At 56.4% G+C, this 27213-nt stretch overlaps 1 protein-coding gene across 2 annotated transcripts in view; it reads left to right on the forward strand.

Moving 5' to 3' along the window:
• The window catches only part of TAF4 (TATA-box binding protein associated factor 4), a 71342-nt gene that overhangs the window by 26077 nt on the left and 18052 nt on the right, over positions 1-27213 (forward strand). For both annotated transcript variants that reach the window (XM_045795320.2, XM_087853457.1), the window contains 9 exons: positions 14705-14871; positions 16039-16158; positions 18609-18728; positions 19435-19557; positions 21406-21495; positions 22068-22313; positions 24376-24523; positions 24899-25013; positions 26917-27086. In XM_045795320.2, the coding sequence (XP_045651276.1) occupies positions 14705-14871; positions 16039-16158; positions 18609-18728; positions 19435-19557; positions 21406-21495; positions 22068-22313; positions 24376-24523; positions 24899-25013; positions 26917-27086 (1299 nt within the window). The remainder of the gene's footprint in view (positions 1-14704; positions 14872-16038; positions 16159-18608; positions 18729-19434; positions 19558-21405; positions 21496-22067; positions 22314-24375; positions 24524-24898; positions 25014-26916; positions 27087-27213) is intronic.

Consider the following 27213-nt stretch of genomic DNA (forward strand, 5'->3'; position numbering starts at 1 on the left):
ATGAAAGCCTGTAGTTGCTTTGATTGGGATCCTGCGGACCCGGGTTGGTTTGGGGTGGATTGACGTCTACGGTGTGGTGTCTGTGTAGTCATGAGTAGCGTTTGTCACCACCCGGGTTGCTTTGGGGTGGATTGACGTCTACGGTGTGGTGTCTGTGTAGTCATGAGTAGGGTTTGTCACCACCCGGGTTGGTTTGGGGTGGATTGACGTCTACGGTGTGGTGTCTGTGTAGTCATGAGTAGGGTTTGTCACCACCCGGGTTGGTTTGGGGTGGATTGACGTTTACGGTGTGGTGTCTGTGTAGTCATGAGTAGGGTTTGTCACCACCCGGGTTGGTTTGGGGTGGATTGACGTCTACGGTGTGGTGTCTGTGTAGTCATGAGTAGGGTTTGTCACCACCCGGGTTGGTTTGGGGTGGATTGACGTCTACGGTGTGGTGTCTGTGTAGTCATGAGTAGGGTTTGTCACCACCCGGGTTGGTTTGGGGTGGATTGACGTCTACGGTGTGGTGTCTGTGTAGTCATGAGTAGGGTTTGTCACCACCCGGGTTGGTTTGGGGTGGATTGACGTCTACGGTGTGGTGTCTGTGTAGTCATGAGTAGGGTTTGTCACCACCCGGGTTGGTTTGGGGTGGATTGACGTCTACGGTGTGGTGTCTGTGTAGTCATGAGTAGGGTTTGTCACCACCCGGGTTGGTTTGGGGTGGATTGACGTCTACGGTGTGGTGTCTGTGTAGTCATGAGTAGGGTTTGTCACCACCCGGGTTGGTTTGGGGTGGATTGACGTCTACGGTGTGGTGTCTGTGTAGTCATGAGTAGGGTTTGTCACCACCCGGGTTGGTTTGGGGTGGATTGACGTCTACGGTGTGGTGTCTGTGTAGTCATGAGTAGGGTTTGTCACCACCCGGGTTGCTTTGGGGTGGATTGACGTCTACGGTGTGGTGTCTGTGTAGTCATGAGTAGGGTTTGTCACCACCCGGGTTGGTTTGGGGTGGATTGACGTCTACGGTGTGGTGTCTGTGTAGTCATGAGTAGGGTTTGTCACCACCCGGGTTGGTTTGGGGTGGATTGACGTCTACGGTGTGGTGTCTGTGTAGTCATGAGTAGGGTTTGTCACCACCCGGGTTGGTTTGGGGTGGATTGACGTCTACGGTGTGGTGTCTGTGTAGTCATGAGTAGGGTTTGTCACCACCCGGGTTGCTTTGGGGTGGATTGACGTCTACGGTGTGGTGTCTGTGTAGTCATGAGTAGGGTTTGTCACCACCCGGGTTGCTTTGGGGTGGATTGACGTCTACGGTGTGGTGTCTGTGTAGTCATGAGTAGGGTTTGTCACCACCCGGGTTGGTTTGGGGTGGATTGACGTCTACGGTGTGGTGTCTGTGTAGTCATGAGTAGGGTTTGTCACCACCCGGGTTGGTTTGGGGTGGATTGACGTCTACGGTGTGGTGTCTGTGTAGTCATGAGTAGGGTTTGTCACCACCCGGGTTGGTTTGGGGTGGATTGACGTCTACGGTGTGGTGTCTGTGTAGTCATGAGTAGGGTTTGTCACCACCCGGGTTGCTTTGGGGTGGATTGACGTCTACGGTGTGGTGTCTGTGTAGTCATGAGTAGGGTTTGTCACCACCCGGGTTGCTTTGGGGTGGATTGACGTCTACGGTGTGGTGTCTGTGTAGTCATGAGTAGGGTTTGTCACCACCCGGGTTGCTTTGGGGTGGATTGACGTCTACGGTGTGGTGTCTGTGTAGTCATGAGTAGGGTTTGTCACCACCCGGGTTGGTTTGGGGTGGATTGACGTCTACGGTGTGGTGTCTGTGTAGTCATGAGTAGGGTTTGTCACCACCCGGGTTGGTTTGGGGTGGATTGACGTCTACGGTGTGGTGTCTGTGTAGTCATGAGTAGGGTTTGTCACCACCCGGGTTGGTTTGGGGTGGATTGACGTCTACGGTGTGGTGTCTGTGTAGTCATGAGTAGGGTTTGTCACCACCCGGGTTGGTTTGGGGTGGATTGACGTCTACGGTGTGGTGTCTGTGTAGTCATGAGTAGGGTTTGTCACCACCCGGGTTGGTTTGGGGTGGATTGACGTCTACGGTGTGGTGTCTGTGTAGTCATGAGTAGGGTTTGTCACCACCCGGGTTGGTTTGGGGTGGATTGACGTCTACGGTGTGGTGTCTGTGTAGTCATGAGTAGGGTTTGTCACCACCCGGGTTGGTTTGGGGTGGATTGACGTCTACGGTGTGGTGTCTGTGTAGTCATGAGTAGGGTTTGTCACCACCCGGGTTGCTTTGGGGTGGATTGACGTCTACGGTGTGGTGTCTGTGTAGTCATGAGTAGGGTTTGTCACCACCCGGGTTGGTTTGGGGTGGATTGACGTCTACGGTGTGGTGTCTGTGTAGTCATGAGTAGGGTTTGTCACCACCCGGGTTGCTTTGGGGTGGATTGACGTCTACGGTGTGGTGTCTGTGTAGTCATGAGTAGGGTTTGTCACCACCCGGGTTGCTTTGGGGTGGATTGACGTCTACGGTGTGGTGTCTGTGTAGTCATGAGTAGGGTTTGTCACCACCCGGGTTGGTTTGGGGTGGATTGACGTCTACGGTGTGGTGTCTGTGTAGTCATGAGTAGGGTTTGTCACCACCCGGGTTGGTTTGGGGTGGATTGACGTCTACGGTGTGGTGTCTGTGTAGTCATGAGTAGGGTTTGTCACCACCCGGGTTGGTTTGGGGTGGATTGACGTCTACGGTGTGGTGTCTGTGTAGTCATGAGTAGGGTTTGTCACCACCCGGGTTGGTTTGGGGTGGATTGACGTCTACGGTGTGGTGTCTGTGTAGTCATGAGTAGGGTTTGTCACCACCCGGGTTGCTTTGGGGTGGATTGACGTCTACGGTGTGGTGTCTGTGTAGTCATGAGTAGGGTTTGTCACCACCCGGGTTGCTTTGGGGTGGATTGACGTCTACGGTGTGGTGTCTGTGTAGTCATGAGTAGGGTTTGTCACCACCCGGGTTGGTTTGGGGTGGATTGACGTCTACGGTGTGGTGTCTGTGTAGTCATGAGTAGGGTTTGTCACCACCCGGGTTGGTTTGGGGTGGATTGACGTCTACGGTGTGGTGTCTGTGTAGTCATGAGTAGGGTTTGTCACCACCCGGGTTGGTTTGGGGTGGATTGACGTCTACGGTGTGGTGTCTGTGTAGTCATGAGTAGGGTTTGTCACCACCCGGGTTGCTTTGGGGTGGATTGACGTCTACGGTGTGGTGTCTGTGTAGTCATGAGTAGGGTTTGTCACCACCCGGGTTGCTTTGGGGTGGATTGACGTCTACGGTGTGGTGTCTGTGTAGTCATGAGTAGGGTTTGTCACCACCCGGGTTGGTTTGGGGTGGATTGACGTCTACGGTGTGGTGTCTGTGTAGTCATGAGTAGGGTTTGTCACCACCCGGGTTGCTTTGGGGTGGATTGACGTCTACGGTGTGGTGTCTGTGTAGTCATGAGTAGGGTTTGTCACCACCCGGGTTGCTTTGGGGTGGACTGACGTCTACGGTGTGGTGTCTGTGTAGTCATGAGTAGGGTTTGTCACCACCCGGGTTGGTTTGGGGTGGACTGACGTCTACGGTGTGGTGTCTGTGTAGTCATGAGTAGGGTTTGTCACCACCCGGGTTGCTTTGGGGTGGACTGACGTCTACGGTGTGGTGTCTGTGTAGTCATGAGTAGGGTTTGTCACCACCCGGGTTGGTTTGGAGTGGACTGACGTCTACGGTGTGGTGTCTGTGTAGTCATGAGTAGGGTTTGTCACTTCGTTTAGGTCTTTTATAGCATCTTTAATCAAGTGTATGAATTTTTTTCCGTTTGGGTCCTGCACATGTTTTGTCAGATTTATTCCGGTTGCTGTAAATAGTAGTTTTTAAGAATTGCATTTTCAGGGTGCCTGGGGGGCTCAGTCGGTTGAGCGTCTGACTTTTGATCTCAGCTCAGGCCTTGATCTCAGGGTCGTGAGTTCAGGCCCCACGTTGGGCTCCATGCTGGCGCACTGGGCTCGGAGCCTGCTTAAAAAGACAAAACAAGAGTTACGTTTTCTAACTTTTGTTGATGGTACATTGAACCGTGGCTGCATTTTGGATGTTGCTCCATGTCTAGCAATGTTATTAAACGCTTTAAATAAAAAATGTGTGTGTAATATTTTTAGGTGTTCTGCATGGAGAGTCCTGTATAATTAATGACAATTTTCTTTCATTCAGACTCTTATGCTTCCAACTCCCTGGCCTGTCCTCTGGGCTATGGGTTTGCTGGGGTCTTGGGTAGAAGGGGTGATGACTGGCATCTGCAAATTATTCCTGATTTCAAAGGGAATGCTTCCTAAGATTTGCCTTGCAGATGATAGTTCGTAGATTCCCTTCATCAAGTTAAGGAAGCTCCTTCCCATTGCTAATTTTCTGAGGTTGTTTGCTTTTTTTGGAGGGGATATTTATTCTGTAGTCAGGAATGGATGTCGAGTTTATCAGAGGCTTTTTCTGCCAACTGTGAGATTTGCCTTCATGTTACTTAAAACTGAACAGTGTTGCTTGTCAGCACCTTCTTCCTCCCACCTGCTCTCTCCTTCCTTGTCCTCTGGCTTTTCCAGCCGTACCCCCATACTTCCTGGAGAGTACTGAAGCCATCAGCTAGGAGCCCTCAGCTTCTCCTTCCCAACTGCTCTGACCGCTGGCCTCCTGGCCCCTCGCCCCTTCTGCCTGGGGCCTTGGGGCCTCGCTCTCCTGCGCGTGGATCTCAGCCCTCTGGGTCCCCTTTCTGTGCTCTTCCCCACTGACCCTCACTGTATCCTTGTCCATGTTGCTGGGACGAGGTGCGTTCTGCCTCCCCCTCCTGGTGGTTAGGCCCCACTCCTTCCCATGTCGCTATGGTGCTGCTTTGTCCGTGAAACCTGTTAGTTCCCTCATTTTAGGTCCAGAAGTTTCCCCAGGTTGTGTGCTCTTACACTGCTGAACAGTTCTCCTCCATAGCATCGATTGACCATAGCATTGGTCAGATACGGTGGGGTTCTTGGCTAGTGCCCACCTTCCCCACCAAGAAGGAAGCTCCAGGAGTGGGTCCCACAGCTGTGTTTCTGGTTTTTATTGGTGCCTGGTGCATCCTGGCACGTAGTAGGTCCTCAGTGGGTATTTGCTGGCTGATGGAGTGAACGGGTGTAGTTAGGCTGCTCAGAGCCCCTTGTTTGGCTCCTTCCTCTTCAGTGGTCTAAGTGAGGTCGCAAGGGGGCTTGAACTCTGGAGAGCTGAAGTTTTGCTGTATATCACGTAAAGTGCACAGCATCTGCCTCCTGACCTCAGTGTCCTTGAAATCGTGCAGCGTTAGCACCGTCTACAACTTTTTCACAACAAGCAGGGCGCTCCGAGTAGCTTAGCTGCTGCAGACCCAGGCCCTGGGTGGGCCTCCAGCCTGGCCCCCTGAGCCTCGTTCTGTGGTGCGGACAATTCCAGATTAGCCCCTCTTCTCCAGCCTCTCTGGCTCCTGCACACTAGCTAGCTGAACGCGTGAGAGAGCACAGATGCTTGTCTTGGTGCGGACGGGCCTGTGGGTTTGAGATTCCAGAAGATGATACTGGCCGTCCGAGGAAGCAGATGTTGCTGAGTAGAATGCCATTGTGGATAACCCTGAAAGGAAGGGTTCGTTCCTATTTGCTTACTGATCCAGACAAGGATCCAGAATGTTCTTCCAAAGCATCCTGTGCGTTCTCTGCCTTGGTGTTCGTGCAGAGTCGCCTGTCCTATTTGCAGAGCTGCTCGTGGGATCCTGGACGTAAGCACGGCTCCCTGGAGAGAGGCGGGTTCTTCAAGCACCTGCCTCCTGGTGGCTCTGCTGTCGCGCTTTGTGACTGCATTCCTGAGGTTTTGCTGGGAGCAGTTACTTGTTTAGTCTTTGTTTATTTACATATGTTTCACACTGGAAAGAACTTAGGGTGAATAACAAAAGTACCCCTACTAGGAGAAGAGAAAGTCAAGAGAAAGTCAGGGACAGGGAAATGAAGGAAAGGCACGGTGGACTGGGGATGAGGGCAGGAGTGACCCACGGCTGTTCTGCTGCTGTGGGTGGGATGGGAGGGACACAGACTGGGAGCAGAGCCTCCTTGGGTCCAGGCTGAGGGGACACCACCGTAGTGCCTGCGTCTGTGGGTGAAGGAGAGTGCAGTGATGTGCGTGCGGAGAAAGGGCCTTTAGGATTTTAGACTGAAGAAGAGGTGTTAAATGCGTTCCGTCTTGATCTAAGAGTTCGGGAAGGTTGGGGGAGGTTTTCCTGGGGCTCCCGGAGCAGGAATGCAGGGAAGCCCCCGAGGCCCCCGGATTTCAGGGGTTTTGAAGAAGTGGGAAGATGGGAAAGTGGTGCTGGCGGACTAGCGGGGGCGGAGGGGTGCCGCAAGGAAGGCCTGCTGGAGCTCACGGCTCCTTGCCCACACGCTGCACACGTGCTAGCAGGGACGAGGGTGTTAGGCGAAGCGTGCTGGGCAGATGCGAGCGTACCAGAAAGGATGGGGCCGCCGGCTCCACGTGGGGGGAGGGTTCCAAGGCTGTGATGCTGGAGGAGAGCCTGGCATCGGTTGGGGAGGCTGCGTTGCCTTCCTGCCCTGTTGTCAGGGGAGTCGGCCGTGTCCTTTCTGGGGTCAGGGTTTTCCCTACACCTTCCAGAAGAGCAGTGACATCTGCAGTGCTGCTGGAGCCACAGGGCGGGGCCACGTAGACCCTCTTGACTCCTTGGTGTTTAGTAAGTGTCTGTGAGGTGCAAGGCCCCGGCCATCCCTGCACACGTGAGGCAGAATGGAGTGTCCAGGACTCGGCGTGGGCAGGTTCTGCAGAAGAGAGCTCTGCCTTGGCTCCGAGGGTCTGTGATGGGGCCAGAGGGATGCGGACAGTGCACGGGCTGCAGGGCGGCACTGGAAACCTTGAGTGGTGGACCTTGGGGAGGAGGGAGGTAGAGTGGCCCCAGAGGGCTGAGGGGACCCCAACCCTCCTGGCAGCCGGTCACCCAGCACTTGTTTTATGGTTTTAAGTGACAGTGATTCTAATGCTGACGTGGAGAACTGTGGACAGTGGAGCGCTGCGTGTCTCCTGAGACAGAAACACCCTGGGTGCATATTGACCATAGTTTTTTTCGCTTACATACATAACTAAACACGCCCACGGGACTGTCACAGAGGTCGGTCCCATGTGTTGCTCTGCAGTTGTCTTTTCATGTCGTGCAGCAAGGACACACATCCCCGCCAGTGCACAGTTGGAACGCATTCCTCTAGACGGTGCGTGGTGTCTCGGTGTGGACACGGCCTGTCGGCTGCACCTGTCCCCTGCTGGGCAAGTGTCTCACTGTGCAGAGACCCACGACTGCGGTCTCTGGGTCAGGGGACGTGCGTTACAGAATTGGGGCTCAGAAGAGCCCCTCGCCCAGGACGGTACGCCCTGCCCCCACCCGGTGCCATAGTGGATGCAGGTGAAGAGAGCTATCTTGTAATTGGCCTGTCTCTGCTTAGTAGTGAGGCTGAGCATCTTTGCTGTTTGGTCCTTTGTGTTGCTTTTGGGAATCACTTGATATGTTCTTTGGCCACTTTTTATTTACTAAAAGAAATTTTTTTGGAGATTTTATCTTCAAGTAATCTCCACACCCAAGGTAGGCTTGAACCCATGACCCTAAATCAAGAGATGTGTGTTCCACTGACTGAGCCAGGCAGGTGCCCCTTGGCCACTTTTTGTAAAGTAGTTAAGACATTTGTGGTTCTAGGTAACTTAGTCAACTTTTTGGACAAAATTCTGTTGATTACCAAAGTTCTGCCTGTCTGGACACGTTTGCTGCAAGAGAGAACCCATCCCCCATCCACGGTCTCCTCCCCCAGCCCGTCCCGTGGCAGATGGTTCTGCTGGGCTGTGTGAGCATGTGTGCACATCTGGGTGAGGTTCGCAAACACCGCGTCTGGAGAGTTCTAGGGGACCAACTGCTTTACAGCGTTCCTGTCCTGAGCGTCATCAGGATGACGGGGGAGAGGTAAACGTGATAGGTTGTGGAGTCCTGACTGAGCCAGGCCGTGGTCTGCGTGGACCCCCGAGGTGGTGTTTCCAGGTGCCAGTGACCCGCCTGCCCTGGGCTGTCGTGTTTCTCTTTCACGATGTGGAGTTGGCGCACAGCGCTCTGTTCGTCTCAGGTGCACGGCGTCGTGATCGGCAGCTCTATCACGCTGTACTCACCCCGGGTTTGGTTTTTTTGTCTTAATCAAACATTTCAGGTACTTTCTCTAACCTTTAGCATTTGAAAGCATTGGCAGCGCATAACACCAGTTCTTTCTGTGTGCCTCAGCCAGAGAGAACACTAGCCGCTGATTCTGTTTTCCTTGGCCGATGGCCCCTCCGCTGGCGGGGCTTGTTTGCAGCTGGCCTGCGGACTGTGGCTGGAAGCCATCTTCTCCTCCCTGCCTCCTCGTGCGGACATTGGAAGGCGGCCTGTGTGGGTCGGTCCTGCCCCCAGGGAGCTTACACTGAGGGGACACAGCCTCTGGGAGCTACAGACACTGGGGTGGAGCCTGGGAGACGCTGGCTCACCTGAGGAGGTGTGCATGGGTTCTGAGGATGTGGGCCTTGAGCTGGCTCCAGAGGGAGTGGGGAAGAAGGAATGTTCTAGAATGAGGCCCTGTGGTAGGCAAGGGCTCTGCAGGCTGGTGTCTTCGAGGTGAGGCTGCAGAGGGAGCACGCCACGGAAGGGCCACCTTATCCCAAGAACTGCGGGAAGCCACCGAAAGCTGTTTGGCAGGAGGGTTCTGAACCACCAGTCAGCTGTGAAGGGAGTTGGGTGTGCTGCTGTGTCAGTAGCTCATCACGTGTAGTCTGTACTTTTCCATTTTACGGATATGCCAGAATTGCTTGTCCTTTTATCTGCCGGTACACTTTTTGGTTGTTTCCAGTGTTTGGCTCTTACACATAAAGCTGCTATGAATAACTTGTGTGTAAGTGTAAGTCTTTGTAAGGGTGGCTCTTCCTTTTCTCGGGTGAACACCTCAAGGTGGAAGGGATGGGTCCCACGGCAGGGTGTGTGGGACTTCGTGGGTTGCTGCAGGACGCGTTCACAGCAGCGGCGTCTGGTAACTCTGGTTGCTGCACACCTGCGTGGGCGCGTGGGATGGTTGGAGTTCTGCTTGTGGTCGTGTGGCGGGTGTTGTCGGGGTGTCGCACGGGGGATCCATTAGTGTGGAGCATCTTCATATGTGCTGATTTGCTGTGTGCCTTTGGTGAAATGTCTCTGAGTCTGCCGGACATTTTTGGGAGAATTCCATGTTGTAGACACAAGCCTTTTCTTGGACTGTGCCTCACAAGGACTTCCTTTCATCCTGTGGTCTTTCATTCTCTTAGTGTTTTCTCAAGGGCAGAAGTGTTTAATTTTGATAAAGTCCACTTTACCAATTTGTTCTTTTTATGGGTTGTGTTTCTGGTGTTGTATCTAGAATATCTTTGCCTAATCCAAGGTCACAAGGTTTTTTCCCCCATGTTTTCTTCTAGAAATTTAGAGTTCTAGGGCTTATTACATTTAGATCTGGGATCCATTTTGAGTTGCTCTCGATAGATGGTGTGAGGCAGGGATCCATGTCCCTGCTTTTTGCATCTGGTTGTTCACTTGTTCCCCATTTGTCAAAAGACTGTCCTTTTCCCATTGAATTGCTTTTGTACCTTTGCCAAAAATCATCAGTTGTCCGTGCTTGTACAGGCCTGTTTCTGGACTCCGTTCTGCTCCATTGATCTGTTCCAACTTTACACCAGTGCTGTCCTGCCTTGATCTCTGCAGCTTTCTAGCGCATCTTGGAAATGGGCAGTGTTAGCCTCAACTTCATTCTTTCTCATGGTTGTTTGGTTACTCTAGGACCTTGTGTTTGTATACGAATTTTAGAATCAGCTTGTCTCTTCTCACATGAAGTGCTGCTGGGATTTTGGTGGATTGCATTAATTTTCAGGTGCATTTGGGGAGAGTTGGCATCTTAACCACTGGCTTCCCCAACCCGTGAACAAGGCCTGGTAAAGCTCTTTGCTTTGCGTCTGCCTTTGCATTTCTCAGCCGTGTTTGTAGTTTTCAGTACATGCTAGGATGATTTAAAGTTCATGATTTGTGTTGTGCGGGCAGCTGCACGTGCTGGAACATGAATTGGGTCAGAAACTTCATCTTTAGCTAACTATTCAGAAATGCAGTAATGTCACTGCTCCTCACCCTTGAGCAACAGCATTTCCTCCTGTGTGATTCTTGCTTTGAGCCTTGAATTGCCCCCTGTACGCATGAAAATGAAAACGTGTAGGAGTGAACAGGCTTTGAGAGAGCGATGCCCTGTGTGTGTACTGTAACAGCACAGATGCCGCCTTAAGGAAGCAGGATGAGCTTCGGGGAGAACAGAGCCCCAGCTTCTGGGGGGGGGGGTACTTCATGCCCGAGGTCGTGCCCCAGCACGCTGGTGGGTCCTGCAGCATTGTCTGGTGGCACTCCAGGAGCCCAGGGGCAGTTTTCCGGAAATGATGGTCAACTTTGTGCAGTTTGTGGACAAGTGTGGGGAGCAGAGCTGCCGGAGCGGTGAGGCTGTGATGCTGAGCAGCTGCTCTTGAAGGACTGAAACCCTGGGACCAAGGTCCGGGTCAGCCCCACGTGTGGACCCTTTGGAGCCAGCACCCCGGCAGCGGTGCAGACCTGGAAGACACAGGAGCCCTGCCCACAGGCGTGCCTGACCCCTGCTCCCCCACTTTCTGGAGTCACAGTTCCCCCGGGGCTTTAAAAGGCAGAGAGCCACAAGAATAAAAGGGACCCGTGGGCCGTGATTTACGTCAGCTTTAGCAGTGTGTGTCCACACTAGCTGCGGTGTGGCGCGGGGGCCTGGGGCCGTTGCCTTGGGCTCCTGGGCCTCAGGGACGTACCTCCTCCTTCTGCGGCCACGGCCCAGGGCCGTCAGGTCCCTGGCCCTCCTCACCCTCCGAGGCTCTTCCTCACGGTCCAGACTGCGCTGTGGTGCGCAGCACTCAGGAATGAAGTCTGCAGCTGTGTTTCAGACTGAGCTTTGCCCCTTTTCTCGGCTCCTGTCCTGTCCTGGTTCTGGCTTTGGGGGACAGTTTCATTGTGCACGTGGTTCACTGTGGAGGGCTTTGCCTTTGGAGTCTTTGTGGACTCCCGTCGCCGTCTGACAGGTGACAGCACTGGAGAGCCTTGTGGTGGTGAGGGCAAGGGCGGAGGTCTGGTCCCTGACCCGGGCGACCGTTCCCTTCTCCTGTCATCACAGCCCAGCCGTTCCCCCGAGGGAGGTGCCCTCGCAGGCCCGTGTGTGAAGGGCTGTGGCCGGCCAGGCAGGGGGACGGTGTGGAGCCCACAGCTCCCACTCCCTGACTCCCGAAGCTTGTGTGGAGGAGCGTTCCCCAGAAGTGATGCCTTCCAGGTGGAGGTTCCCAGGCGAGTCCAAAAATGCCTGTTTAATTTGTAGCGTAGCTTTGGCTGACCTACATTTTGGTTAAAAATACAGTAAAAAATGTTGGTATGAAAGGGATCATGGGAACTGTAACATTGGGTAAAAACCTTGAGTTTATCTTAAACTCTGGTGCTTGAGGAAGGCTAGGATTCCTTTTGAAGAGCTGGCGGTCCCCTCGATGCTGAGTGGCGGGGACAGCCCGCGTGGGGTGCCCCGGCCTCCCACACGGGCGGCGCCAGGGTCTTGTGCGGGTGAGCGCGGGAGGCCCGGGCTCTGCCAGACAGCGGCCTTTGGAACTGCCGGCAGGGCGTTCATGCTGCACGTTGTAATTAAAATCTGAGCTTTCACAGCAACGAAACCCAGAAAATAGCCCAATAGCCCAAGCAATGAACAAATTATACATTTGTCTTCAAGTATCGTGTAGCTACTGGAAACTGTGTTTTTGAAGAATGTTCAATGACATGGAAATGGCTCGAGATATAGGTGGTGAGGGAAGGAAATGCCATGGCCCGCGTTCTCATCACCTCCATCCAAACGCATGTCCTCCACGCGCACGGTGAGTGGAGGGCGCGGGATTTCAGATTTCTCTTGTCCTTGTGCGTCCCCGAATTTCTCAGGTTTGCTGCACAGACTCCCTGTTCTCAGTGAGGTGTTACAATTATTAGAAAAGAACACCTGAGTTCTTGTCTGTTTACTCGGGGTGGCGGCTCCTGCAGACGGGCTGGTTTTGGCTTCTCCGTGTCCTGAGCACATGTGAGGTGGCAGCTCCAGGGGGAGGCCTGTGCATGGCTCCTGACCTTGCCTGTGAACTGCCTTCGGGGATTGGCCATCTCGGCTGGACAGGCTCTGAAGGGTCTTTGGAAATGGAAGGTGTGTATTCTGTGTCGGGTCAGACGACGAAGCCTGCCGTGTGCAGTTCCGCTTTTGGCTGCCTGGATGCGTGTGTGCGGAGTGCGCTGTGGGTGCGTTTGTGAAGAGGACGCTGTGGTGTGTCAGGTGGCCCCCTCCAGGCCCTCTTGGATCCCTCGCAGGCCGCGGTGGCCCCATCTATAAGGGGGCCTGGGCCACACCTGCGGGAGCCCTTCCTTGAGCCCAATCTTGCGCCTGCAGAGGGGTGGTGAGGGGGTGGCCTCCTGGTGCTGACTTGGAGGCAGAGTTCTGTTTCTTGGCCTTTGTAAGAATAGACAGTCCACAGCAGCTTATCTGTTTGAAATGAGTGGTTACAATGAGAGTTTACAAGATCCAGGACTGTGATAGTGTCATTAAAATGTGCCGTTTGATGCAGCTGTTGGCGTTGTGATTATCGCCGGGCCGTCGTGCTTTCCGCCTGATCAGTGACTGTAGTGCAGTGTAGTCGGGGACACTGGGGGGAAGTGTGTCTCCAGAACGGTGCCCGCCCCCGTGTGCACATGGCCTTCCCTCGGCCTCCGGAGCTGCGTGGCTGTTCTTGGGCTCAGAGGCACTTGGGGCCTTGGCAGCTGGTCCTTTCAGAGCAGCTGCGTCTGTCGTTCTCACGTGTCCACTTCTGCCCCACGCGGACATACTTTGAGTGCCGACGTGAGGTGAAGTTACCTGCTCAGGGTCCCAGGGTCGCTTCCTGGCACCCACTTTGGTTGTCACCGCAGGCATGCAGCACGGTGGGTGGCAGCTTTCTCACGCTGCTGTGGTGCCCAGCGCGCTGCCTCTGCTTCATTCGCCGTTAGCCACGTTGCTATTTCATGAGTGTTTCTTATTTAAATATTCCATTAAGTTTCTGTGGAGGGGATGCTTTAAGCAGAAAAGCACCTGACCGTTAAAGCACGTTCATCCACTGCTCTTTAACGAGCTTGAGGCTGGGGTGCTAAGTCACAGGTGCCTTGCTGTCCCCCATCACTCTTCCGTGGCATCAGCGACTGGCTTCCCGGAGTCCTTACGAGGAAGGAGTGGGGTCTCCGGATGGAAGGGTGACTGGTGACGAAGGAGTGCTGGGCTTGAGAGATTGGCATCAGGAGGAGTTGACCCGGTTTGCTCTTTTGGGGTCCCCAGTGTGCTCACGGGTTCCCAGGTCTGGCAGATTTTAGCAGAGTGAGTTATTTGCAGCAGCTGGTTTTTGTTTTGTTTATTTAAACTTCAGTGTGGTTTATTGTAAAAGGGACGTTTTGGAGGGAAGCTTACTTACGGGGCATCAATGTGGTTCCTTTGAATCAGCGGTTGTCGATGTGAGCCCAGGGAGAGGCTGTTATGTTTCCATGTCATGCTGGCTGTCGAAGGAGCCAGGACCCAGAGGTTCAGGGGCTCCTGTTCGGTTCAGGAGGGAAAGCCCTGATGCATGCTGCTTGGTGTGAGGCTCACAGAAGGTGCTCGGCCAGCCCCTCCTTCTCAGAGAGGACCCCCTTCAGTCCAGTCTGCGGGAGGCCGGTCTGCACGCGGTGGAGGTGCCTCCTTTCCTGCTGGAGCATTGCGGCCCTGGGCTTCTGTTGGGGCCTTGCGTGAGCAGGAGTGTGCTGTTTGTTACTCACTTTGTCCTGGGAAGTGTGAGTTAGACACTAAAATAGATTATTTCTAGTGGAATCTACAACATAATTGGTAGCTGGTTCTTGAAGCTAAAATTAATGCCAAATCTGACTGATTGGACTTGTTTTCCAGTGATTTAGCTCCAGCTCCGTGAAGTGTGAGTGGTTGTCCCTGTCTGTCTGTGTGGTGGGTGTCCCGGGCTTCACAGGACCCCAGGCTGTGGGCAGACTGTGTCTTCCACGTCCCAGCCTGGCCCGCTGGGCAGGAGAAGAGGCAGGGTGGAGAGGCCAGGCTGCCCACCTCCAGAGACGAGGAACGGGGCTAGGGGTGCTGTCACGACAGCTGCCACCCTAGGAACCTGGCCATGGCTGGGAGCAGTGGGGTGAGTGCTTGGCAGCCTGGTGGGGACAGTGCCTGGCCGTGGGGCCCTGTGACTGGCTTCCTCCCCAGAGGGGTGCGTGGCCCTCTCTGCAGGCCAGTGCAGGTAGCTGTGGGGCAGGTGGTGTGGCCTGTGGAAGGTTTGCTGCCTGGCCGACTTCTGAAAGAAGACTTACCTGCTGCTTGAATCCCGGGGAGAAAACCTTGTGTGCTTTCCCGTCTTGGATGCCGTTTCTACTGGGAAGTGTGTTTCGTGTTTGGAGACTGCATGTCTTACAGCTTCTCCTTTCTTCTCAGAGCCGCCAGCCTCCCCTGTGATAGGGTCAGCGCCGTCACCAGCCTTGGGGGGGGGGCACGTCTCCTGACGCCAGGTCTCCTTTATCCCCAGGTATGGTCCTCGTGCGGAGCGAGAACGGGCAGTTGCTAATGATTCCTCAGCAGGCCCTGGCCCAGATGCAGGCCCAGGCCCACGTGCAGACCCAGCCTCAGACCACCATGGCGCCCCGCCCTGCAACCCCCACAAGTGCCCCTCCCGTCCAGATCTCCACCGTACAGGTGAGTGCACGCGTGCTGGGCGGTGGCAGCCCGTGGGGTGTCTGGCAGGTGTTCTGCGAGGGCAGAGAGGGGCGGCCACGCGCCACCCACCGTCGGGAGGCTCTGTGGAGCTGGCTCTGCGTCCGCACTCAGCGAAACTCTGGCCTGGTTGCCTGGACTCTGTCCTGTCTCTTCCCTCCTCTCCCCGACTCGCCTCCTGTGCCTCAGTCTCCCCTTCTGCAAAGTGAGCCCTGCGTGCCTTGGCTGTTACTGTTGGGGAGGCTCCTCTCGTCAGGAGATTGTGTGAAACGGCACCCCTCCCCTCCACACATGCGGCTAGGCCTTTGGGGGTTAGCTCAGGGATCTCTCCCTGGAGATCAGGGTGGGGAACGGTCCCCCAGTGCAGGCGTGCTTCGTCCACATCCCAGCTTCCGTTCGTACGTGTGCCAGCACACTACCCGTGTCTCCTCTGTCTCCCGGTGCCTTAACTCTGTAGTCCTGACTGGTTGGCCAGTTAGTAACTGAGGTGGAGACTGGTGGGGGCTTGACATTCCTGTGATGTCAGCCATGTCCCCTGTGGAGGTGAAGCCCTGCACTGTAGACAGAGGCTGCGGTTGGGCTAGGAGACCCACATGGCGCCCCCTTACTATCCGGCACAGCTCGGAACAGTGTGCGCAAGGCCCGTGGGGCCGTGTGAAGTAAGGTGTCACTGTCACTTGTGCGTGTTACCGTCTGACTGCCAGCGCCACCTTGCTCGGGACTCGCGCCGTCTTTCCATCGGCTGGAGGTGTCATTGGGCCACCTGGTCAGTTCTGCAGCAGTGTGACCCATCTTTACACCCAGGGCGCATGCGGCTTGATTGTTTCAGTGCTGTGAGTAAGAGCGCAAGAAGCTTGCATGAGGACTGTTTCCCAGGGACGCGCGCTCTTTAAAGACCGTGTTTGGTAGACTTGGGTGAAGAAGTCTCGCGATAGCTTTATTACAGTACCTACGTATTTTGGTCGTACACTTTTCCTCTGGTAAGAAAAGCTTAGAATCGGGATGGCTTTGTTGACAACTGTAGCTTGAGGCCTGATGCGCCGGACAGAGTGTCCGGTTCTGTACTGGAGGGTCGATTCTGCTGTGCCGGGTGGCGGGGAATTACTGTCACCTGTTGCTCCTTTTAGATGATGCTTGCTTATTTTTCAGGCACCTGGGACCCCGATTATTGCACGGCAGGTGACCCCAACGACCATAATCAAGCAAGTGTCTCAGGCCCAGACGACGGTACAGCCCAACACGGCGCTGCAGCGCTCACCCGGAGTGCAGGTGAGGTGGCCGTGGGTGCGGCACCCTCCGCGTGCAGCGGGGCCTCGCGGGGTGGGGTGCTGGGTGCTAAGCCAAGCTTAGCAGGAGGGCGAGTGTTTTTTCTCTGACTGCTGACACAGGACAGCTTAGGCTTCCCTTTCTTTAAAGCCACGTGGGTTTTTATACCAGCAACATGTTTAAAAGCTTCCCGCTCTGCTGGAAGTGTAATTAGAAATGTCACCTTGTTGATACTTAAAGGCATCTGTGAAGCAGAGGAATCCGTGGTTGGGATGGTGTGGGTGTGGCGCCCATGGCCCTGTCAGTGCTGGGGCGAGGGTGGAGGTCCCGTCTGAGAACCCGGCTCCTGTGGCTCGTGTGCGCCAGTGGGTGTAATTCCCACACCCTCTTCCTGGTGAGGCACAGACAAGTGAGGGGTCAGGGGCTTCCGGAACGGGCCTCTCAGGGCCCGCGTGCTGGCCACCCGGATGTCCCGCCTGCCCCGCAGCCTGTGCCCTTTGCCAGGAACGACGCCTAGTTCCAGAGACGTTCCCTGTCAGCCTGCTAGGGTTGGTGTGCGTCTTTGTTCTTAAAATGGTGCCTTCAGTGTGGGAAGGAGAGTGCCCTGGAGCAGGTGCTGGGCCCTCTTGGGGGGTCGTTTGGCTCAGCCTCTGATCTGGAAAGCTGAGGAGAGGAGCCGTGCACAGGCGAGGCTGGCTACTTCTCTTAGAGGGGAGGAGACCCCCTGGTCAGGGCAGCAGCTGGGTCTGGGCAGCGAGGTCGGAGCAGCTGGAAGCCACGTGGTTCAGGTCTGTTCTGTTCTTCAGGTGTTTGTGTGTCTCTGTCAGGAGTGCGCGGCGTTAGCCACTTTGTGCTGGGCATCTGCTGGGTGCGTGCCAGGACTGCGCTGCCGTCGTTGCTAACCCTTGTGCCATTCCCACCGCGGGGCTGGGGGTAGGGTCTGTTCCCGTTGCCAGAAGGAGCGCACGGAGGCCAAGAGTGGCGTGGGATGGCTGGGGGTAGGGGTGGGCGGGAGCCGGCCCCGCCCCAGGGCTCCCCTTGCTCTGGTGGCACCTTGTCTTCAGGTGCTGTTCAGTGTCTACATGGGTGACGTCGCTCTCCGAAGCCTCTGGAGGAGCACACGGGAGCTAAGCGGCGGCCGGCACGGGGCACAGGGACGTCCCGGGCTCCATTTGGTGGGCATTGAGTTTCAGTTACAGTGAAAGGCCCCTTTTCTGGCAAGGTCCCGAACCTCACAGTCCATTTTTGCATCAAATTTAGTGGAAAGTGAATTTATCAAAATAGGCAGACACCGTCTTGGTATCCTGTAGGGAAACACGTGTTTGTCAGACTGTCGGAAGGGAGTGCAAGGGGTGTATCTTGAGGTAGAGGGAAACCCCGACAGGATGAGAAGTACCCTAGCTCTTTCTGGGCATCCAGAAGCACCCCCGCTGTCCCCCCGGCCACCCGGAGACAGCTGCTCGGTGCGTCCTCCCACGCCTGCTTTCCTTTGAAGCGTGTGTTCGGCAGTTCTGGTTGCAACAGTGGTGCGTGGGAACGTTACGGGTGAGAGAGGACGCGCGGGCTGTGAGGAGCTCACTCGCCATCTCCTCCCGCTCACACTCGTCGCGGGAGACCAGTGCCCGCAGCCGGGGTCCCTGGGGGCCAGAGCGGACTTTGGCCGGTGCTGGCGTGGGTTGCAGCTGCTGCCCGCTGGCAGAGCAGACACACGGCACGCGGGTGTGCTCGGGGACGTGGTCTCCGCGTGCAGAAGCCGCAAAAAAGTAACGTTTGGAAGGTTGGGAGAGACGTTGAAGGCTATATTTATAAATTGGAAGTGTCTAGGGAGACAGACCAGTAAATATTGTCGTGATGGTTCACGTGGAATGAAACCTCGGGTCGCCAGAGATGGTGTTGGTGTCTAGCCGCCATCGGCCTCCATGAGTGTCTTCAGTAAAGCAGCCCCTCCCTCCTCACACACACTTCCCCTCGGGGTACAAATCTGCTCTGAAAGCCCCTTTCCATGATGTTTCTTGATGAGACCTGCCTGTGGAGAACAGAGTGGCCGGTCTGGTGGCAGAGGCACAGCCTAACCCCCGCCCCCTGCCCTGAGGTGACACTGGTGACATCCTCACGTCCCCAGCCTTCCCTGTCTCTAGTCCCTGCACAAGCCAGGTGACGCATTTTCAGTTGTAGTTTTTCTGTTTTGCTTTTAATTTCTGGGAGAAAAGATAATTTACCCTGGTCCCTGTGGGACTCCCAAGACTGGCCTCTGACACGAGGCTGGGCCCTGTGCTGGGCTTCCTGGCTCACAGTCTTTGGCCAGGTGCGCCATCTTACTTCCCTCGGCGCCCAGGTCTGCGGCCCCAGTTCTGTCTGGGGCTCCACCGGCTGTGGGGTCTTGTTTCCTTCTGGGGCACGTGAGGGCTGGCTCTGCGGAGCCTGTGGTCACCTTGCATTTTGGACTCTCATAGCCTCAGCTGGTCCTGGGTGGCGCTGCCCAGACAACTTCCCTCGGGACGGCGACGGCTGTTCAGACGGGGACACCTCAGCGAACGGTCCCAGGGGCCACTACCACCTCCACAGCTGCCACGGTGAGTGCCCCACCCCGGGACTGGGAGAGAGGTGCCCCGAGGTGCCCTGCTGCCTTCCGCCCGCCCGTAGCCTCCCTTCTCCAGGGCCTGGGGACCTGGGCCTCTGCGAGGTGGGTCATGAGGGCAGTGGCCTCTGAGGGGCAGCAGGAAGGCCCTGTCCCCCTGCTAGGCTTTCAGGCTGCACAGAGGTCCACCGTGACAAGAGCCCAAACAGGGGCCTTTGAGGACGGGCCCGTGGACTGTGCAGAGGCTGCTGTCTGGAGCAGCGCCGTATCCCCGTGGCAGCTTCCCGCGCACGTGCACGTCTCAGTCTCTGGATCGTACTTTGTTGGGACTCCCCTCTCGTTTGGTTGCACAGGCTTTCCCTCATCGTCAGAGCAATGTCATAATGTAATTCTTTTTATTGTGCACTTAGATGGACACGGGCTTTCCTCTGTGATAAAGCAACGTTATGCTGAACATGTTAGGGACTCCTCTCGGTTCCACTCACGGTTGTTCACCCAGTTACGTTCCCGAGAGGGTCGAGCTGCTGGCCGAGTGGGGGGCAGACTTCGCTGCCCCGTGAGAGTTACTGCGTTTTCCAGAAAGAACATTAGAGGAGAAATACAGACTTCTTATGTACACACACACATTTCAGTTAACCCAGGCGCTGTGTGGACATCTGCCTTAACGCTTTTTCTTTTGTATCTTTTTAACTTGAATCCAGGAAACCATGGAAAACGTGAAGAAATGTAAAAATTTTCTGTCTACGTTAATAAAGCTGGCTTCATCCGGTAAACAGTCCACAGAGACGGCGGCTAACGTGAAGGAGCTAGTGCAGAGCCTGCTGGTGAGAGCGCGGCCCGGGCTCAGCCCGATAGCGTCTGTGGGACACACGGCGGGAGGGTGAGCAGGGCTAGTCCCGTCACAGGTGTGCGCAGCCCGGGCTGGCCTCCTGGGGGCTTCACAGAGAGGCCGCTGTGGGGGCCAGCGCCCCGACCCTTTGTGGCCTCGCCATTTTCCAGCCTGGCCTGCTTCCCAGGGCATCCACGTGAAGAGAGCGGGTCCTGTTGATGCCACTTGAAAGTGTCCTGCTGGCCTCAGGAGCATTTTTAAATATACCTGCTGAAGGGTGTTTGACAGGCTTTCTCTCACATCTCTGCTTTACCTTCTGTAATGGAGAATTTCAAACCTGTCAGAAGTGGAAAACAGAGTCTGGTGAAGCCCAGCAGCCGTCTCCAGGCTTCCCCAGTGACCGAGTCACACCTGATCTTGTGGCTGCTGCACCCCCCCCCCTCCGGCCACCCACCCCTCCTCCCCAGTCCCGAATGTTTGCGGCACAGAAGGCACTTGTTAAAGACAACTGCCACACGTGACCAGCCCACCACACGTGACCAGCCCGCCAACGTAGGGACCCCAGGGGCCCTGGAGAGCCTGGCCACCAAGCACGGTCCTGGTGCCTCCCCTGCGGCTTACAGCTTGTTCCGACCAGGGCTCAGTCCGCTGCGGGCACTGCAGTCGACGCTCTGTCTCCTCTGGCCTGACGCTCCCTCCTTGCTCTTCTCTTTCCTTTTGATTTCTGTGTTGAGGAAACCTGGTGGTTGACGTCTGGGCTTTTGGATGCTTTCTGTCTTTCTGCTGCTGGGGTTTTTCGGCTCAGGTTCTCGGCTCCCTGGACCTGCCTTCCTGGTGCAGCCAGCTGAGGGTGGGTGGCAGGGGGGGAGACCCTCGCCCCGGGGTGACGGGCTGAGGGACAGCTGTTCTCAGAGACGCCACAGCTCCTCTGAGGGGCTGGCTCTGTGCCTTGCTCACAGCCCACGCTGGTTTTGGTCCCAGTGGAGAGAAGTCGTGCTCCCTCAAGCAGGTGATTGTTTCAGACCATGTACTTTAGTATTTTCAGGAAACTTAGAGATTGAAAAATGATCCTCTTTCCCATGAGAAGCAAGAACTCCTGGCTTTTTGTTTTAATTGTAACAATTCCACCTTCTAATGAAAATTTCTAATGAAATGAATGTCTTTCTCTTTCACCCCGTGGTCTCTTGTCTGTGGTCCGCACCGCCCCCCCTTGCCCAAGGAGCTGGCCGGCTCGTGCCATCCTGCACTCCCCAGATGATCCAGTACTACACCCCTCCCCCCCGCTCGCATCAGGGCACGAGGACCCCCATTTCACCCTTCTCACGGGACCTCTTGTCACTCTGGACACTGCTGGCTCCTCCCTCTTTGAATTTAGCATTAGTTAGCTCCAGGTTTGACTCTGGGTGTGACCCCAAGCAAGAGGACAGAAGTCAGGCAAAGCTCGTGTTCTCCTGTGAGGACGCCAGGTGTCGGCCTCATCTCGAGGATGGCCTGTGATGTCCCATCCCTGCCCACCTTTCTTTGCCTCCCTACCCTCAGACCGCATTTGCTTTGGTTTCCAGAACAGTCATGTCCCCTCTCATCTGGGCACTCACTTACCTCTGTGCCCTGGGCTTCCTCCTGGAGGCTTGCTGTGGGTCTTTGGGGTAGGTCATTGTCTCTTCTTGTGACGGCATCCCTGACTTCTCCTGTGCTGTCCCCCCCACCCCCACCCCCGGTTCCGCCCAAGACCTGGCAGAAAGAACACTGATTGCCACACAGGACATTAGCACATGCTGAATAAAGAGAGGTGTGTATTAACTTCTGTTCACGGGAGAACTTTGTTGTGATTTTTGTTTTTAAGGATGGAAAAATCGAAGCAGAAGATTTCACTAGTAGATTATACCGAGAACTTAATTCTTCACCTCAACCTTACCTTGTGCCTTTCCTGAAGGTAATTGTGAAGTCGTCCCCCGCCCCCCCCCCCCCCGCCATGTGGCCTCACGTACTGGCAGGTTGCAGTAGGCCTGTTGGAGGGGAGGAGGGGCACGCTGGTGTCCCCGCTGGGCTTGAGGGCTAAAAGTGCCCTGTGACACTCCATAAGGTTCTCGTCAGGAGGCTTTTCTGTGCCCTGCAAGGCCCCTGACCTTCGCGGAGCTGGAGCACATTGGCTGGGGAGGCGAACACCAGCGGGAGGGCTGGCGGGTGGGGCTCACCAGTGAGGACCCGGGGCTGAGGGGCATCAGGTTGGTCGTCTTGAGTAACCTTTGCTGTCATGACATTCTTAAGAGCATTTCAAACCTACCGCTCTTTTCTCTTTTCTAAACAAATGTTATTTGGTTCTTACGGAGAAGAATGCTGCTTGGTGATGGTAGGGGTTTGGGGGTTTGTGAGTGCATGAGGCAGAGGCGTTAAGGGCATGGTAGAACTCAAGGCTTGTTTCTCAGAGTTGCAAGCCTCTGGGTTTGTGAGGGAGGAACCCAGTGCCCATGCCGCCGCCGACCCCGTGTCTGTCTTTCCGCCCAGAGGAGCTTGCCCGCCTTGAGACAGCTGACCCCCGACTCCGCAGCCTTCATCCAGCAGAGCCAGCAGCAGCCGCCACCCGCCTCACAGGCTACCACTGCGCTCACGGCCGTGGTGCTGAGCAGCTCGGTCCAGCGCACGGCCGGGAAGACGGCGGCCACCGTGACCAGCGCTCTCCAGCCCCCTGTCATCAGCCTCACGCAGCCCACACAGGTTGGCGTTGGCAAGCAGGGGCAGCCCACGCCGCTGGTATGAAGGCGAGAGCCTTGCCCGTCCCCCCGCTGCCCACCTCTTGAACACACTGGCCACGGCTCAGGGAAGCGTCCCCGCAGTAGGCAGGAGAGCTCCCGCCGGGGGCTGGGTGCTGCCTGAGTAGTTCAAGCACGAACTGGAGGCTGAGGCGCCTCAAGGCTGGGATTCCGTTCCCAGGAAGGTGGAATAGCGTGTTGGCTCTTAGCCCCCTGGCTTGTTACCCCTATCGTCTGGGCATGTTCACGGTTTAAATGAACGCGGCGTGTTTGTAGTGAATCTTTAGCGGTTATTACCTTGGATTTGGAGCAGCGGCCCCAAGGCAGGAAACAGTGTGTGTGCCTGGTGACATTGCGTCAGGCAGAGCGTGGCGGGCCTTCTGTCTCAGGGCTTCGAACCCAGCTCTGCAGCCACAGTTTGGGCCTCAGTGAGGAAAAGCCGCAGGTTACCGCTTGCTCGTGTACGGGGTGGGTCCAGTTTTCTGCGTTCTGCGGCTGGAGAAGGGAGGTCTTTGCTGGGGAGAGTTGCATTTTAAAAGTGCTGGGCAGCTGGCTCCCCTTATGTAGAGAGGCAGTTGACTGCTGTTGTTGTTTTTTTAAACTTTCAAGGGGATTTTGTTCTCCTACAGTTAAAAGCCCTCCACAGCGCAGGCTCCCGTGCCCCTGATGGTGGGTTGTAGAATGCGTTTTATCGTAGCGGCCACTTCACAACCGAGCGAGGGGCCCGAGTCCACTAGGCTGCTTGCCCACCTGCTCGGGTGAAAGCTCTGTCTTCGCGCTGACTGCTGTTGAGGGTGACACGCTACCTGGCGGACGAGAGCATCCCGCCTGCGGGGCTGGGAACTTCCGTGCGGGGGGCCGAAGGTGTGCATGAGAAGTCAGGGCTCCCTTACGTCCTTTTCACCCCAAGGGGAAGAGATCTGTAAGTACAGGACTGCCCTAAGCACTGGGGCTAATGTACGTACGCAAAAGGTGCCGTCTCTCGAAGAGAACTGGGTTGGGTAGTCGTCTTTCCTGGAAAGGTTGGAGCTTTGGTGCATAGTTGTGAGTCACCTGCCTGGTGTTTGCGGTTTACGGTCAGAGGCTGTCTTGACCAGCAGAACCCCTTCTGCCTTCCACGTCCTTGGTCCTGCCGGATGTGGTGTGCCTGTTTAGGGGGACAGCAGTGTGGTCAGGCCCGAACCTGGCTCGTTCCCTGCCTTGAAGCCTGTAGAGACACAAACCTGAGGCTTTTCCGTGAGTTTATGGCAGAACCCCACGTGCACCGCCTTGAGGTGGTGGCTGTCCGGACTGTCCTGGGTGGCGTGAGTTTTCACCGGTTCGCTGCAGAGATAGTTTGGTTGCAAGGCACTGCACCCCCCCCCCCCCCGCCCCAGCAAATGTCCCGTAGTCCAGGGCATAGGCAGTAGGTCACCTTTAAAACAGTTGTGAAGCATCTGGCCCCAGAGGTTTTGGGCAAGGCAGTATCTCCCCAGCACGGGAGCACCGGCCCTGCCAGCTTGGGAGCACTGCTGTGTGCAGGGCGGGGCACTAGGCTGGGCACAGGGCCTTAGATGGGTGGCACGTTGAGCAGAGGCAGAGGAGGGAGCGCGCTCCAGCTGGCAGAGCTCCAGGCAGGGCAGCGCCGCGCCGAGCGGGTCTGTGATAAGGGGCAGCAGGGACATGTCCGGGGCTGGACTCCGCTCTGTGGGTGTCTCCCCGAGCTCAGCCTCGGGTGGTGAGTTTGGGCAGGCCCCCATGGGGAGGCAGTTGGAGAAGCTCTTCTTTGAGTGCGGAATTCAGGGAAGGACTTGGGAAATCTGACCTTTCCCAGTGACCTTTAGAGACGATGTGGAGGAGGGAAGCAGCCCCCAGCAACTGAGATTTGGGGGGAAGGCCTGTGTTCCCCTCGGCTGAGTCAGCCTCCCTGCACTGACCTCAGGACCTCAGGCCCCACGTGCAGATCTGCCCCAAGAGCTTGCCTCTGTTGTAGTGCCTGATGAGGGTGTCCGGGTCCTGGTGGGGTCCTGGCCGGGGGACGGGTGGGGGCGGGGCGTGCTGATGGGCCCTGGGCTCTGCCTCAGGTGATCCAGCAGCCGCCCAAGCCCGGAGCGCTGATCCGCCCGCCGCAGGTGACGCTGACGCAGACGCCCATGGTTGCGCTCCGGCAGCCTCACAGCCGCATTGTGCTCACCGCACCGCAGCAGATCCAGCTAAACCAGCTGCAGCCAGGTGAGGGCCCCCCACTCAGTGCCGCTAACTGCACATGCTTGCCGGGCGGCCATCGCCTCCTGGCCTCGGCCGCAGGAGGGGCTCCAGGGTCAGACACAGCACTGCTGGTTTGTGTCCCAAGCTTCCCCTGTGCGTGAAGAAGCACAGCGAGTTTCAGGAGAGTAAGAGCTTGAGAGGCTATGCTGTTGTCTGTAATTTCGGGTCGGGAGTCCGGCATTTTTACCAGCTTCGTTGCGGCGGGTTAGCAGCGGTGCCCTCCTCTCGGGCCGCCAGGCTCCGGAGCAGCAGCGGCGCCTGCAGCGGAGCCCGCGGTGGCTTCTGCAGAGTGCGCTCACTGCATGTCGGTGGGTATACCGTTAGCGTCTTATGTTGCAGTCCCTGTGGTGAAGCCCGCCGTGCTACCTGGAACCAAAGCTCTCTCTGCCGTCTCGGCTCAAGCAGCTGCTGCGCAGAAAAACAAACTCAAGGAGCCTGGGGGAGGCTCGTTTCGGTAAGGAGTGGGCCTAACCACATTGAGCAAAGCGACCCTGGGGCGTGGGGGGCCGGCTGTGCCGGGGCCGGCCTTGCCCACGTGGCACTGGCCGCCTAATTTCGATACTGTGTTCATTCCACGCTTCATTTTGACCTTCGTGCACGTTTTCCCAAGAAGTTAGCCCAGGGGGGTTGTCTGTGGACGTGTAGCAGGAAGTAAACCAGCATTCTTTGGTGTAAACGAACTAATAGAAAATCTTTCGCTCTGATGTCATGTCTCAGTATTCTGAGTGTGTCATGGCTATAGTGCAGAGCGCTTCCCTTGCCTGTGTTCTAACTGCAGAACTTCTGGAAATGCTGTACTGTGGGCCTTGATGAGAGCGGGCGAGGGGCTACGTGTCAGGGATGCCCAGTACAAAGGCTGCAGTGCTGACGTAGGTGACGGAGAAGCAGCAGGAAAGGGCTCATGTCTCGGGGGTTTTCACGGGGCTGCCCCCTCCCAGGCAGCATCCCTGAAGCTGTTGGCCGGTGGAGCAGGGTTGACGTCAGCAGGGTGAGGAGGGCGTTGTGCCTGGGCGGCCCAGCACGGGGGGCCAGTGCCAGATGGGGTGGGGAGGATGTCCATGAGGGAGAGGGCCCACCTGCAGGTCAGAGAAGTGAGAGAGCAAAAGCCACTGGGAACCTGGGTATCTTCCTGCACGGGAAGGGAGTTAGGATGGCCCCCGTGGTGCTGGGTTAGCTCAGGGTTCAGTGTCTGGATGCACATCGGGGGAACGAGACGAAGCTCCTCGCCCTGTGCACTAGAGGCGCCTGGGAGTGGTGGCGAGCACGCCCAGCGCTAAGACCGCGTCTTCTGAAAGCCATTCTGCTGTGACCCAGATACCTTAGAAAGGCTGGTTCTGGGGTCTCTGCAAAGCGAGCTGGTGCATCTCGTTAGGTCAGAAAGCGGTGCTGCGGTGGACTGGCACGCGGCAGAGTTGACAGAAGTTGCCTGGAAGGGCTTCCTTCCCACTGCCTGTGTCTGTAGTGACAGACTCTGCCACTGGCTGAGACGGGAAAGCACGAGCCCATGAGAATGAATAAATGGGAAGCTTACGGGGAAGGGGGAAGCCGTCAGGGATGCGCCGAGGGCTGCAGCTCGGAGCGCGGCAAGAAGGGACCATGGAAACCCAGCCCTCTGCAGGGCTTGTGGGACACTCTTGTCTCAAGGGGAGCGGCCGTCAGTCAAATGGGGACACAGACGTGCTGCAAGACGCCTGGCCTGTGGCCTTGTAGGTGTCACGGGCACGAGAGCCAAGGAAAGGCTGAAGAACGTTCCAGGCTAAGGAGGCTGAAGGGCCATGCGGAGGGGCTGTGAGCGTGGCTGGTGGCCTGCTTGCAGAAGTCACCTGGCTCCGTAGGGGACACTCTTGGGCGCAGGGAGCACATGTGGGCTGTTCCGGGGTGGGGCATGGGGAGTCAGGTTGGCAGCTTCCCTGCAGGTGATTTGGGAAGAAGAGAGTCCTTCACCGTGTATTTTGGCTTTTCCATAACTGCGACTGTTTTAAGAATAAATTAATGCTCTTTGATTTTATAAGGAAGATTTCACTTGGACAAACTTCTTGAAGCTGTGAGGACAGTGTTGCTGGGCTTTGCTCCCTTAACTTAGCCCTGACTGGGTGAGCTCTCTGCACACATCCTCACGCCAGGACTCCTGTGGGGCTTTAACCCCCAGCAGGTCTTCCTTTAAAAGAACAGCTTCACTTTCAAAGAGAACCGCTAGGCTTCCTCGTTCAGGGGACAGCACAGTGCAGGCAGGAGCTGGCAGGACGCACGCCTGGAGGGGTGTCAGCATGCTCTCTCCACGGGGTCCCACTGGGTCAGGCCCCCCGAATGCACCTCCTGACACACCCCTCACTTAGGCAGCGTTGTCTTTTCTGAAGGGATGACGATGACATCAATGACGTGGCCTCGATGGCGGGAGTAAACCTGTCGGAAGAAAGTGCACGAATATTAGCCACGAACTCTGAATTAGTGGGCACCCTGACACGGTCCTGTAAGGATGAAACCTTCCTCTTACCAGCGCCTTTACAAAGAAGAATCTTAGAAATAGGTATGTGGGCGTGCTGCAGCCGTCCCCAGGACCCTGGCGTGCCCGCGCGGCCCTAGTCCTCCCGTGTGCAGCTGCCCTCTGCCAGCGGCTCCCTGGCGGGGCGCGTGGGCCCCAGCAATCACGCCTG

This window comes from Ursus americanus, chromosome 22, assembly GCF_024610735.1.
Source record: "Ursus americanus isolate L20-20 chromosome 22, mUrsAme1.1.p, whole genome shotgun sequence".
NCBI lineage: Eukaryota > Metazoa > Chordata > Mammalia > Carnivora > Ursidae > Ursus > Ursus americanus.